Raw genomic sequence first — 15,685 nt, 5'->3', positions numbered from 1 at the left:
GAAGACCGTTCATTTCTAATGGATTAGGTACTGTATAGAATAGAGCAGCTACAATGTTGAGGCTGTCACAGAGCCAAGAAAACTTGTTGGAAATTACGGTAAATAAGGAGTGTTAATGGAAAAAACAGTTCTGTTGAATTTGCTGACTAAAGTTGAAGGGGTTGGGTCATTCAAGTGAATGATTTCCCTTATCAAAACCACTTAATGAATATTTCTATCAAGTCAGTCAAAAACAAAATTTTAAAGACCCCTGAAAGTACACAGCCACAAAGCCAAATCTAAAGCAATATCTAATAACTTGCATGACAATATAGAACGTTCAGTACTTAGAACAACCAAGAAGAACAGAACCATCTTACAAAGGATCTGATAAGAACAGTCAGATCATCATTGCCACCAGTTTAGAATCACAGATGACTGTAGGCAACCTTCACCAGAGACGGCAACAAGGGGCTGTCTAAGAATCCAACACCAGAACGTTACTGTTCATTAATCAAGATGAACTCCCTAGCCTTCCATCATCATGTATAGGGGGCATAAGACTCAATGCGTATTGAATATATTAAATACAATTTACTGTCGAGTCGGGGGTGGCCATACACAAGGAGGTGTTTGACCGACACATATGTAATGTCTTAGGGCATGTGCAGATGATCAGTAAACGTTTCAGGTTGGACGCTGCATACTTGATGCAGCGTTCAACCCACCGAGTCCAGATGTTACAGCATAGTGGATGGGATTTCAAGAAATCTTATGCCCACTATACGTTCAGACGGCCACGTCTCACCCACGGAGGCGGACATGCGGCGCGTCTCTCCAGACCGCAGCATATCAACTTCTATAGCAGAGAATACAGAATTACTTAAAATGGTCATTATGTGCAATGTACAAATTCTTTAGAGCTACAATAAGCGTAAGTTCACACTAGGCGCTTTTTTTTCTGCAGGAAAGAAGCTGCAGAAAAAAAAGCAGGTTTTGCTTGTTTTTTTCTTGCGTTTTTGGCATGTTAGGTTTGTCTTTTGGGCATGCTAATAAAGTTTAGTGCAGAAAAAAAAAAGTGCTATTCTACAGAATCAGGTTTTGGCACAAAAAAAACGCAGCAAAACCGAATACCTGCGTTTTTGTGGCAGAAAAAAAAAAACATGAAAGGAATGACATGCTCTATTGTCTAAAAAAACAAAAAACACGCAAACACAAAATACTCATGACAAAAGAGCCGCGTGCATGAGATTTCGGAAATCTAATAAACATAGCTGGAACAGTAAAACCCAGCTGAAAATTTGCATTAAAAAAATACTGTCAAAACGCCTAGTGTGAACTTACCCTAACAGGATTTGTGTTACAAGAATCCTGCAATGTATAAAACTGAAAAATGTATGAAAGGATTATCCAAGTAAGTAATAGCTAAATGGTCCATGCAGCGAACACCCAGAAAAGAAATGACTTTTAAAGAGCCAACCTACAATTCCGTTTATTGTGCCCATTGATTGGCCAATGGCAGCTTGACGAGTTCATTACCCAGTTAATAAAGACATCCGAGTAGAGAAAGCAGGTCCTTAGATAACCTGGTCAAGTATATGTTTGTTTTATAGGACAACATGGGGAACGAGTCATATGAATACTGAAAAGGTGGGAGAGGCTCGGTCAGGTCTCCTAGCCAACACTGATGAGGTATCCCTGACAAAACGTACCGAAAAAAAAAAATTCTTAAAAAAATAAAAACCATCACCTTTTAAGTATTTTGTGCGTAACAAGTACCGGTACTATTCCATTTTGGCCTGAAATACTGCGTCCCATTTGCAGCCCTGCTGACTCCTAAAACAGAAGCAGATGTTCTAACATATGAAAAATAAATATCATGCCAACTGGTTTGCAGTAAGAAAAACCATGAAGCATAAAGCTACAGAGTAACCAAATTATCATTTCTCTTTATCGATTCTGGCATACAAGAATGGATTCTTTCCAGCTCCTATTAGCCAATGGTTCAGTTTAGAAGACTTTCTCCATATCAGTTTGTCCTAAAAGTGACAAAACAAGCACTTACCTAGTAAGCAGAGGAGCATGCGCAAATGCAAGAAATGGGATGTCAATAGTGATGAGCGAGTGTGCTCGTTACTCGAGTTTTCCGAGCATGCTCGGGTGTTCTCCGAGTGTTTTGGGCATGCTCGTAGATTGTGTTTGTGTCCCCGCTGCTGCATGATTTGTGGCTGCTAGACAACCTGAATACATGTGTGGATTCCCTAACAAACAGGCAATCCCTGCATGTGTTCAGGTTGTCTAACAGCCGCAAATCATGCAGCTGCGGCGACACAAACAATCTACGAGTACGCTCTAAGGGTCTGTGGGTTTTTGCTTTGCTTTAAGTTTAATGCACACGTTGCTTTCTTTTTTTCTATGCAGATTTGTAGCAGATGCAATTCTTGCTGTGGTTTTGCAAGATATTTCACAAATACTAAGGAGTGGAGCGTATAAAAAAAATAAAATAAATAAAAAAAAAAATAAAATAAAGCAAAACACGTGTATTTTACACACCATTTTCCTGCCAACACATCAAGATTTGTAGCAGAATTATCTGCTGTGTTGCAAATCCTGTACCTGTGCACACAGTCGATGCCAAGCCACACTAAGTTCAAGTATAGTTGATTTGGATAACGCCGGTTTCTCACGACCGTTTTTTTTTCCGGTGTCCGTGTGTGTAATACTTGCGGGACACGTATGGCATCCGTATGCCGCATCAGTATCAAAAGCATGGACGCCTGAGAAGAAGCGGTACAGTAAGCAATGTTCCCGGCGTTGGGTGCGGAGGACCGCTCTTATATCTCCCCTGCTCACGCTGATCGCCGGCAGAGCATGAGGAGTTATATTCAAGTGATAACAATGAGAGCAGACGGTGGGTGATTATTACTCCCATCAGTCTACACCTGCTGCCGCTAATAACCGTGACAGCAGGAGCAGCTGATAGGAGTATTCATCACCCGACACCTGCGTTATAAATAAATAAAGAATCCGATGTGGGTTCTCCTGTATTTTCTATAACCAGCCAAGCAAAACTCACAGCTAGGGGGCTGCAACCCTCAGCTGTCAAGATTCATCAAGGCTGGCTATCAAAGAATAAAGGGGTACCCATGCTTTTTTTTTTGTAATTTAAATTAATAAAAAAAAAATTGACATGTGATCACCAATATTTTTCACAACCAGCCAAGCTAAAGCAAACAGCTGGGGGCTGGTATTCTGAAAAATGGTAAAGGGGCCATGGATATTGGCCCCCCAGCCTAAAAATAACAGCCTGAAGCTGCCCAGGAAAGGTACATTGATCAGATGTGCCAATTCTGGCGCTTTGCCCGGCTATTCCCATTTGCACTGTAGTGGTGGTAAGTGGAGATGGGCGAACCTGAACAGTAAAGTTCAGCGCCCGTACCGAACATCTATTGTTTAGGCACGGACAACAAAAACGGACTTCACCAGGGAGGCAGTGTTACTGTTCATGTTCGGATGCCCGAGCACAGGGTGTTTGTCGTGCTGTCATGTGCATGACAATTTTCAAGTTGACAAATGGCAAACAGTCCCTAACTAAAGATTCTAAGATAAAATTTAACTTATTAAGCTATAACAATAAGAATGAAATTGTGCTCATTTAAAAATACAGAGTTCATATTAGATAGTAAAGTCCCAACTTACTGTAATAGCCATTGAGGGGGGGGGGGGCAATATCCATGGCCCCTTACCAAACCAAGAATACCAGCTCTCAGCTGTCTGCTTTATAGCAAGGTTGATTGTCAAGAATGGGGGGGACCCCACACCGTTTTTTTTTTCAATTACTTAAATAAAAAATACAACATAGGGACCCCTCTATTCTTGATAAATATTTTCAAGAGCCCAACGTGTTGAACGGTGTAATTTATTAAATACCGCAGGCCAGAAGGCATTGTGAGCTATACAGAGTGACCCGGGAACAAAGGATTTTAAGTTCAAAATGAACAACTGCAACAAGCTCAGAATAGTTATTGCATTTTATTGCATTTTAATGCATACTACAACTACAACTACTACAACTACAACTACAACTACAACTACAACTACAACTACAACTACAACTACAACTACAACTACAACTACAACTACTACTACTACTACTACTACTACTACTACTACTACTACTACTACTACTACTATATGTTGGGGTAAACCCCTGTTTGGGCACACGGGAGAGCTCGGAAGGGAAGAAGCACTGTTTTACTTTTTCAACGCAGAATTGGCTGGAATTGAGATCGGACGCCATGTCGCGTTTGGAGAGCGCCTGATGTGCCTAAACAGTGGAAACCCCCCAATTATAACTGAAACCCTAATCCAAACACATCCCTAACCCTAATCCCAACAGTAACCCTAACCACACCTCTAACCCTGACACACCCCTAACCCTAATCCCAACCCTATTCCCAACCGTAAATGTAATCTAAACCCTAACTGTAACTTTAGCCCCAACCCAAACTGTAGCCCTAACCCTAATCCTAACCCTAGCCCTAACCCTAGCCCTAACCCTAGCCCTAACCCTAGCCCTAATGGGAAAATGGAAATAAATACATTTTTTTAATTTTTCCCTAACTAAGGGGGTGATGAAGGGGGGTTTGATTTACTTTTATAGCGGGTTTTTTAGCGGATTTTTATGATTGGCAGCCGTCACACACTGAAAGACGCTTTTTATTGCAAAAAATATTTTTTGCGTTACCACATTTTGAGAGCTATAATTTTTCTATATTTTGGTCCACAGAGTCATGTGAGGTCTTGTTTTTTGCGGGACGAGTTGATGTTTTTATTGGTAACATTTTCGGGCACGTGACATTTTTTGATCGCTTTTTATTCCGATTTTTGTGAGGCAGAATGACCAAAAACCAGCTATTCATGAATTTCTTTTGGGGGAGGCGTTTATACCGTTCCGCGTTTGGTAAAATTGATGAAGCAGTTTTATTCTTCGGGTCAGTACGATTACAGCGACACCTCATTTATATCATTTTTTTATGTTTTGGCGCTTTTATACGATAAAAACTATTTTATAGAAAAAATAATTATTTTTGCATCGCTTTATTCTCAGGACTATAACTTTTTTATTTTTTTGCTGATGATGCTGTATGGCGGCTCGTTTTTTGCGGGACAAGATGACGTTTTCAGCGGTACCATGGTTAGTTATATCTGTCTTTTTGATCGCGTGTTATTCCACTTTTTGTTTGGCGGTATGATAAAGCGTTGTTTTTTGCCTCTTTTTTTTTTTTTCTTACGATGTTTACTGAAGGGGTTAACTAGTGGGCCAGTTTTATAGGTCGGGCCGTTACGGACGCGGCGATACTAAATATGTGTACTTTTATTGTTTTTTTTTTTATTATTTAGATAAAGAAATGTATTTATGGGAATATTTTTATTTTTTTTTTCATTATTTTGGAATATTTTTTTTAATTTTTTTTTTACACATTTGAAATTTTTTTTTTTTTACTTTGTCCTAGGGGGGGACATCACAGATCAGTGATCTGACAGTTTGCACAGCACTCTGTCAGATCACTGATCTGACATGCAGCGCTGCAGCCTTCACAGTGCCTGCTCTGAGCAGGCTCTGTGAAGCCACCTCCCTCCCTGCAGGACCCGGATCCGCGGCCATCTTGGATCCGGGGCTGGAGGGAGCAGGGAGGGAGGTGAGACCCTCGCAGCAACGCGATCACATCGCGTTGCTGCGGGGGGCTCAGGGAAGCCCGCAGGGAGCCCCCTCCCTGCGCGGTGCTTCCCTGCACCGCCGGCACATCGCGATCATCTTTGATCGCGGTGTGCCAGGGGTTAATGTGCCGGGGGCGGTCAGTGACCGCTCCTGGCACATAGTGCCGGATGTCAGCTGCGATAAACAGCTGACACCCGGCCGCGATCGGCGGCGCTCCCCCCGTGAGCGCTGCCGATCGCATATGACGTACTATTGCGTCCTTGGGAAGTAAAGCCCACCCCACATGGACGCAATAGTACGTCTAATGGCAGAAAGGGGTTAATGACATGCTATACATTACGGTTGTACAAAAAACATGTTAATGCAATAGATTCAGGGTTAGAAATACCATATGTACAACCTGTGTATAGCTGCAGATGGGCGCTGTAGGCCATGGGTCTAAAAAATAATGGCTCCGCTTTCTTCTCTCTAGTACATCACAAGAAAGGATCCATTTTGAAAATCAAGAAAACATTTTTTTTTGTTCATAGTTTTTCTGATTCACCAGGTCTTTTCTCATATGTATTTATCCATATAAGTGAGATCTCCTCAGACAGCTTTCTTCTTGTGCAGGCATTGCAGAACCTTAGGTATCCATGGTTACAACCACTGATATAGTGAGTTAGGTAGTTGCTAGTGGTCGTAATCTTGGAGAAAAGAGGTCTCAGGGGAGATCTCATTTATATGTATAAATACAAAGGACTGTGACATGACATTCCTTCCAAAGACCATACTAAGGACCAAGGGCCACTCATTACAGGTGGAAGGAGATTCCCGCATTTATTCCGGTTGCTTGGTCAAAATAATTAGCCTGTTAGGGTAATGGCTTCTTCACTATAATTGTTAGGAAAGGGCAGGTGATGCAAATTTCTCAGCTTTATAAAAAAAACTAATTATAAAAAAAAAACTAAACAAAACAAAAAAAGTCCTTCTAACCTTGTGCCCAAAAAACAGCATCCGTAGGTTCTTCTAAGCAGCTGCCTAGCACTCTGAAAATTAAAATGGCTGAGGCCCACAAAGTAGGGGAAGGCTATAAGAAGACAACAAAGCATGGTCAAGATAAGGTCTGGTAGACCAATGAAATCTTCAGTGAGAGCTGCTCATAGGATTGCTAGAAAGGAAAATCATACCCCCCCCCTCCCCAATTGACTGCGAAAGATCCTCTGAAAGATTTAGCAGACTCTGGAGTAGTGGTACATAGTTCCACTGTTCAGAGACACCTGCACACATACAACCTTCATGGAAAAAGTCATCAGAAAACCTATTTTGCACCTCCTGCATCTTCACCGTATATTTCTGCCTCAGAAGCGTGCAAAAGAACATTTAAACAAGCCTGATGCATTTTGGAGACAAGTCCTATGGACCAATGAGGTTAAAGTAGAACTCTTTGGCCACAATGATCAAATGTATGGGTGGAGGAAAAAAAAAAAAAAGACCACAGAATTTAAGGAAAAGAACATCTCGACAACCATTAAGAATGGGGGTAGATCAATCATGCTTCGGGGTTGTGTTGCAGGCAAATGGCAGAGGGAACATACAGGTCCTTCTCAAAAAATTAGCATATAGTGTTAAATTTCATTATTTACCATAATGTAATGATTACAATTAAACTTTCATATATTATAGATTCATTATCCACCAACTGAAATTTGTCAGGTCTTTTATTGTTTTAATACTGATGATTTTGGCATACAACTCCTGATAACCCAAAAAACCTGTCTCAATAAATTAGCATATCAAGAAAAGGTTCTCTAAACGACCTATTACCCTAATCTTCTGAATCAACTAATTAACTCTAAACACATGCAAAAGATACCTGAGGCTTTTATAAACTCCCTGCCTGGTTCATTACTCAAAACCCCCATCATGGGTAAGACTAGCGACCTGACAGATGTCAAGAAGGCCATCATTGACACCCTCAAGCAAGAGGGTAAGACCCAGAAAGAAATTTCTCAACAAATAGGCTGTTCCCAGAGTGCTGTATCAAGGCACCTCAATGGTAAGTCTGTTGGAAGGAAACAATGTGGCAGAAAACGCTGTACAACGAGAAGAGGAGACCGGACCCTGAGGAAGATTGTGGAGAAGGACCGATTCCAGACCTTGGGGAACCTGAGGAAGCAGTGGACTGAGTCTGGTGTGGAAACATCCAGAGCCACCGTGCACAGGCGTGTGCAGGAAATGGGCTACAGGTGCCGCATTCCCCAGGTAAAGCCACTTTTGAACCATAAACAGCGGCAGAGGCGCCTGACCTGGGCTACAGAGAAGCCGCACTGGACTGTTGCTAAGTGGTCCCAAGTACTTTTTTCTGATGAAAGCAAATTTTGCATGTCATTCGGAAATCAAGGTGCCAGAGTCTGGAGGAAGACTGGGGAGAAGGAAATGCCAAAATGCCTGAAGTCCAGTGTCAAGTACCCACAGTCAGTGATGGTGTGGGGTGCCATGTCAGCTGCTGGTGTTGGTCCACTGTGTTTCATCAAGGGCAGGGTCAATGCAGCTAGCTATCAGGAGATTTTGGAGCACTTCATGCTTCCATCGGCTGAAATGCTTTATGGAGATGAAGATTTCATTTTTCAGCACGACCTGGCACCTGCTCACAGTGCCAAAACCACTGGTAAATGGTTTACTGACCATGGTATTACTGTGCTCAATTGGCCTGCCAACTCTCCTGACCTGAACCCCATAGAGAATCTGTGGGATATTGTGAAGAGAAAGTTGAGAGACGCAAGACCCAACACTCTGGATGAGCTTAAGGCCGCTATTGAAGCATCCTGGGCCTCCATAACATCTCAGCAGTGTCACAGGCTGATTGCCTCCATGCCACGCCGCATTGAAGCAGTCATTTCTGCCAAAGGATTCCCGACCAAGTATTGAGTGCATAACTGAACATTATTATTTGATGGTTTTTTTGTTTGTTATTAAAAAACACTTTTATTTGATTGGATGGGTGAAATATGCTAATTTATTGAGACAGGTTTTTTGGGTTATCAGGAGTTGTATGCCAAAATCATCAGTATTAAAACAATAAAAGACCTGACAAATTTCAGTTGGTGGATAATGAATCTATAATATATGAAAGTTTTATTGTAATCATTACATTATGGTAAATAATGAAATTTAACACTATATGCTAATTTTTTGAGAAGGACCTGTATCATGGGTATAGGAAAGAATGGATTCAATGACATTTCAACAAATTCTTGATGTAAACATAACACCATCTGTAAAAAAAAAAGCTCAACTTGAAAAGAGGATGGCTTCTATAAATGGATAGAAGACGCCCCAGGAATCTCACAGAACTGGAAGAAATTTTTCAAGGAAGAAAGGATGAAAATCCCTCAAATAAGAATTGAAAGACTCTTGGCTGGCTGCAAAAAGCATTTACAAGTGGTGATACTTGCAAAAGGATGCGAGACTTGGTACTAACCATGTAGGGTGCCCAAACTTTTTCATTGGCCCATTTTGTTTTTGTTTTTTTAATGTAAAAGATAAATACTTTGTTTTGCCGAAAATACAAAGGAAATGTGTCATCTTTAGGCTTTTTAGAGAACATTTTATGTTCAACTTGCTTAACTGTTCACAATAACCATAATGTTGACCAAGAGCGGCCAAACTTTTACATGCCTCTGTATATTGATGGAGTAAAAAAAGTGTAACATCTACAAATTGATAGAGTATCGGGTATAAGCACTGTTTCATGGCTTTTTGCTCTCCTCTGCGAGGTAGGGTTTGGCCATGAAGGTCTATAGGCCTATTTTGGATGTAGTGATTGGAGTCAGTTTCAGTGATGTCAAGAAGGATGTAACAGTGGGCCGAGACCTGTCAACTTTTTAAGACCTACAAAAAAGCTTCTATATTAAAGTTTCAACACATAAGACCTTCAAGTAGATTAAAAAGATAACCGTCAGTCGGAGTTCATGACCTTGGCAGAATTTAGCATCCAAATGGCAATCTTTCTTTTCTTGTACACAGGGATTTACTTAAATTCTAAAATAATAAAAAAAAACAATGTTTCTTATTTAAAGTAAAGTATTCATGAATTTGGATATTCTCATCCTGTGAAAAGAACCATGTTTCTTACAAATGTCACATTGTACATTAGTATTTTGTAGCCTCTAAAATAAATGCGTACAAAATGAATCAGAACAACAGGCGATTCGCAGAAAAGGAAGCGTGCCCATATTTCTGCCAGCTGGCACTACGCCGTTATCTTAGCATTTCTCCCAGTAGACTTTCTTTGAAATGCACCTGTTTGGCTCGGGATGCCTTGGAAATTCAGTCTTGTGTAGATGACCTTGTCGGTAAAATCCCTTACCAAAACTGTAAATATGATTGAGGACCCGGACATGTTAACCCCACTGATTGCTCTTAAACTTTGGGAAATCATTAATTTCTTTTAAAAGCAATTTTCCTTCAACTTATTAATACTGCTGAACCATTGAAAGTGTCAAAACTATATGCAAATCTGGATTCCTAAAATACTGCAGACTCTGATAACTTTTTTTTCCAGTTAAAAGAATGAAGCATCCAAATCTAAGGAACTTTATAAAAGAATGAAATGCACATGATGTAACCCCAAAGGGACAGACTTTTGTGATCTTCCTTTACCCTGCAAGAGAGAATTCTAGGAATCTCCTATTTAGGGCACAATGTAAAAGCTAATTTAATACAGGTTAGAAGTAACTGGAGCATACAATGCCGAGTGCGATGGTGCCAAATTAAGGGTGTAAATTTACAGACTAGAAAAGCAAATTAAAGGGAATCTGTCAAAAACCTTCCCCTAAACCTCTGTAATATGTAGATAGATAAAGACAAAGATTCCACACTTGTGTTCATTCCCATCTCTGCAATGAACCGTTACACAGCTTGTATCTAGGAGTCCATTGTGCTGATTGGATACACTTTGGAGTCCGGAACATGTAGCATACAGAGAACGGGGCGTCTGCGGGATTACTGCAGAGTGATTGATTGCTAAAAAACTTATGTGGAATTAATGTATTTTCATCTAGCCATACACTGCAGCAGTACAAGGGGAGATTTCACATCCTTGGTTAAAGGAAACTCCTGTTCTCTTAAAGTGACACTGCGTTATCTGTATGGTAATCAGCACTGAGTAGCCCAACCTCAGCGGCTGCACTGACCTTGTTAGCCCGTCCCGATCAATTAAAGGAAAATCACCATACAGGGGGAAAGGAGAAGGATTATTTTTATGCTGCAATCACAGTTTTAGTATGGACCACGATACATGGACTAGCCATCAGTCTCTGGACACATACTCAACAGGCTCATTAGCATATATGAGGCAGTCAAGTTCAGGTCACGAGACCCTTGGCCAGTCCGTGCTTCGAGGTCACACTTGGACGTCCGAATTCCACCTTAGAACTATGCCAGGCTGCAGGAGAGCATGAAGTGAACGGTTACGTTCCTAATTAGAAGGCATATAAACCAGATGCCTCTTCAAAGGTTTCTCAACCAGACAACCAGTTCCCCTGCATCACACTGATGAGCGGAAAAACCCTGAAACACGTGTTTGCAAAAGGAGATTCTGGTTTGGCTTTACATCCAAAGTCATGTGGCAAGGACCTTTAAATGGTCAATATAGAATTTGCTTCCAATAGGTGACACTAAAAACCCTGCTCATTTCCTCCGATACCCTGAACAGAGAAATGACTGAACACTGTAGCACAGAAGTTGTCGCTTCAACATTAAAGCGAATTGCCACAGAAAAAAGGTGTCACCAGAAAAGTAAAGTAACCAGTGTTCTGTACAAAGACAAGAAAATACAGAAAGGCACCAACAGGCTTGAATAAGCTCACTTATCAGTGATGTTAACATTTCAGCATGCAAGGAACACAGGACCTTTGCTGCCTACTACCATGGGCTTCAGTATATATATTTGTCAGAAGACATTTACTTTCCTTTCAGAGTCAACATTTTTGGGGGGATACCGTACAACAAAATACTCCCACAAAAGTAAATTTTGGTATTTCGCACACACAAAAAAATGTTTATTTCCCCAATTCATTCATCACAATGTTGCAAAAATAAGTACACCCCTATGAAAGTCTTAGCTGTGGTCAAATTCTTGTTTTTGTAGTCTAAAGTTTAGCTTTGCTTCTATGTCTAATTATTCAATAAACCGGTGTCCAGCAGACAGTTGACTATAAAAATGCATTACTACCATTTCATGCTGTGAGCAATGGCGCCACCATGAACTACTGCAGAGATGAACTATTGCCTAAAAAAAGAATGAAAAAAAACTTAATTCCAAGTGACAAGCCCCTGAGAATCTATAAAAAGTAAATGGGCAGATATCAAAATTGTGTAGGTTCTTTTACATTTTTAAGACAATTTTTGCCTAAATCTTGGTTACAATTGAAACAATTCAATGAAAATTGATTTCTTATTAAGCCATGTGCCCCTCCACATTTTTTTTAATTGTTTATTTGCTTCCTTCCTACATACAAGTTAACTAACTACCGTATATGGTCTTCATTTAAAAAAACAAAAAAGAAAAAAAACAAACAAAAAAAAACACTACCATTTTGCTGCTGAAAAGTATCAGCCAGCCTGTATTACTGGAAGAGGCATTCCTACAAGAGAAAAATCTGAAGTATGAAACAGGCTGAAAACCACATATTAAGGGAGTCAGAAAATGATGGAAGAAATAAAAGTTAGACTTAAAAACTTAGTCATTACCTTTATTTAATTAAATAGCATGGCCATACTTAACAATTGTTTTTTTTTTACATGTCAAAGGTGTATAATGGTCTCTAAGTGTGCGCTAAAACTAGCTGAAGGTTTCACGGACAATGGAGACCATTTTTGTATCATCAGTGACTCATTCACTTTGCTAGTGGGAGGAAATCAATACAGACAGGCTGTGTGATGGTATGAAGTGTCACATTAAGGTCTGCAGAGGTCCGCAATGTTTGAGCCGAGCCTCCTTTGTTAGTCTACAATGCACAAGTATAAACACTGGCATATTGTAGCTTGAAGATAATTTGCTAAAGGCATGAAATAATTAGAAGCAATATCTAGGGAGAGTCGGGGAAATTTTACACCGAGCGTGAACATGTTCTAAAACAATGATACTTAATGGCGTGAATTAATGGCGTACATTTCCCATTTTACAACGGAGGGATAAAATGAAACGAGGATAGATGGCACATTGTGCATTTGGAGGATATAAAAAATAGAATTTAATCAGTGAAGCATACCCAGATAGTCCGAGATTCTCGCCCGTGAACCAGTTATGAATTTCATCTTTTGTTGCAATTCCAAGTTTAGCAAGACTCTCCTGTAAAATAAAGCATGTTACATTTATTCGGCTGTACAGCTAACTGCATTAGATCAAATGAATAAAGGATGGAAACCTAGCAGAGTGCAGGTAATACAATATAGGAGAGACTGATGAAAGTAGTGTGTGGCATTTGCTCATTTCAGATATCCTCTATGCTCTGATAAAGTCGGAGGTTAGACAGCGATAAAGACAATATACTAAAAGGACAGTTATTTTCAGAACATTAGGGAAGCAAAATGAACTTTCAAATACCGTACTCAAAACTGGTTGCAACACTTTCAAAATGCAATTTACCAGACACATCCTTCTAAATAAATCTCTTTTCATGCATGTCCCATTTCTGCTAGTATGCATGAGAGCAATTGTTACAACAGTAGTTTGTACTTCAGAGCTCCTCTTCGTGTGATCAAAGATTGAACATTTCAGAGGCAGCAAAGAACTGGCTCCAGTGACCCAGTCACCATATATACACTGGTTGACTTGTTTACTGTCCACCCCTTCTTGGTGCCTCTCCCTCCTGCCCGTCTCTCGCCCGATGCCTCTCCCTCCTGCCCTTCTCTCGGCCGGGTGCCTCTCCATCCTGCCTGTCTCTCGGCTCGGTGCCTCTCCCTCCTGCCCATCTCTTGGCCCGATGCCTCACCCTCCTGCCCGTATCTTGGCCGGCTGCCACTCCCTCATGTCCGTATCTCGGCTGCGTGCCTCTCCTCCTGCCCATCTCTTGGCTGGGTGCCTCTCCTCCTGCCCATCTCTCGCCTGGGTGGCTCCCATTAAAAGTTTTATTTCCCTTACTGAAAGTTATAACAGATCCATAGGATGGATAATATCTTGCGGATCACCAAGGGATCTTTGGACCCTCACTGATCCCAAAAAATAGCATTCCAAAAAGTCCAACTGGAACGGAGTGATGGTTCCATTACAATATCTTGCCGATTGAAGTAGCCTCACACTCACTGATCCCAAGAACAGGGCTCTGAAATGTCCTTGGACACTCCTCATTTTCCCCCCTCACTCCTCTCATTTTCCCCTCTCACACCTGTCATTTTCTGATCACTCCACTATTTTGCACTCTCACCTCTCGTTTTCTCCTCAGTATATACCTGTATATTGTATATACCTGTATGTCATCTCCCCCTGTATATAGAACATAACCATGTCATCTCCCCTGTATATAGTATAAATGTATGTCATCTCCTCTCCTGTATATAGTATATACCTGTATGTCATCTCCCCCTGTATATAGAACATAACCATGTCATCTCTCCTGTATATAACTGTCATCTCCTCTCCTGTATATAGTATATACCTTTGTGTCATCTCCTCCTGTTTATAGTATATACCTGTGTGTCATCTCCTCCTGTATATAGTATATATCTGTGTGTCATCTCCTCCTGTATATAGTATATACCTGTGTGTCATCTTCTCCTGTATTAGACCTCACTCACACGTTATTTGGTCAGTATTTTACTTCAGTAGTTGTAAGCTAAAACTTGGAATAAAACAATCAGAGGAAAAGTAGATTAGAAACACGTCACCACTTCTCGATACATACATACAGTACATAATAGAGACATATGACTGACCTACAAAGCCATCCACAAACTGTCTCCTCCATATATCTCTGAACTAATCTCTCGATATCTTCCGTCACGTGATCTCCGGTCCTCCCAAGACCTCCTTCTCTCCTCTACACTTATTCGCTCCTCATCCAACCGCCTCCAAGACCTCTCCCGAATATCCCCCATCCTCTGGAATTCTTTGCCCCAACACGTCCGACTATCAACCACATTCGGATCCTTCAGACGGAACCTGAAAACCCATCAGCCTGCACTGACCCCGCTGCCGCCTCATCACTACCGAAGCTACCGCCTCACCAACACCGGAGCTCCTGCAACCCTCAACCTACTGTCTCCTTCCCCATAATCCTGTAGAATGGAAGCCCGCAAGGGCAGGGTCCTCTCCCCTCTGTATTAGTCTGTCATTGTTCGTTTGTTTACTGTAAGTCAGTGTTCCCCAAGTCCAGTCCTCAAGAGCCACCAACAGGTCATGTTTTCAGGATTTCCTTAGTATTGCACAGGTGATAATTGCACAACCTGGACAGGCAAGCATTCAGTCACCTGTGTAATACTAAGGAAATCCTCAAAACATGACCTGTTGGTGGCTCTTGAGGACCGGAGTTGGGGAACACTGCTGTAAGTGATATCTGTAACTTGTATGTAACCCCTTCTCATGTAAAGCACCATGGAATCAATGGTGCTATATAAATAAAGAATATATATATATATATTTTTGTCTAAGGGTTTTTCCGTCTGTCTGTCTGTCTTGGAAATCCCGCCTCTCTGGATTCTGGAATCATCATTGTCCATATACTACGGGGACATGCATATTTTAGAATACCCGATGCGTTAGAATCGGGCCACAATCTAATAAAAAAAAAAAAAAAAAAAATAATTATTATATATATATATATATATATATATATATATATATATATATATATATATATATATATATATATATATATATATATATATATATATATATATATATATATATATATATATATATATATATATATAATTATTTTTTTTTTTTTTTTTTTTTTATTAGATTGTGGCCCGATTCTAACGCATCGGGTATTCTAGAAT

General features: G+C 40.6%; 1 protein-coding gene across 1 annotated transcript in view; it reads right to left on the bottom strand.

Moving 5' to 3' along the window:
* PRODH (proline dehydrogenase 1) overlaps positions 1-15,685 on the bottom strand; it is a 220,076-nt gene that overhangs the window by 53,532 nt on the left and 150,859 nt on the right. Inside the window, exon 7 of the mRNA XM_069758514.1 lies at positions 12,958-13,037. Coding sequence (XP_069614615.1) covers positions 12,958-13,037 — 80 coding nt within the window. The remainder of the gene's footprint in view (positions 1-12,957; positions 13,038-15,685) is intronic.

This window comes from Ranitomeya imitator, chromosome 1, assembly GCF_032444005.1.
Source record: "Ranitomeya imitator isolate aRanImi1 chromosome 1, aRanImi1.pri, whole genome shotgun sequence".
NCBI lineage: Eukaryota > Metazoa > Chordata > Amphibia > Anura > Dendrobatidae > Ranitomeya > Ranitomeya imitator.
The sequence above is the reverse complement of the archived record's forward strand: the minus strand, read 5'-3'. Positions and strand labels throughout refer to the sequence as shown.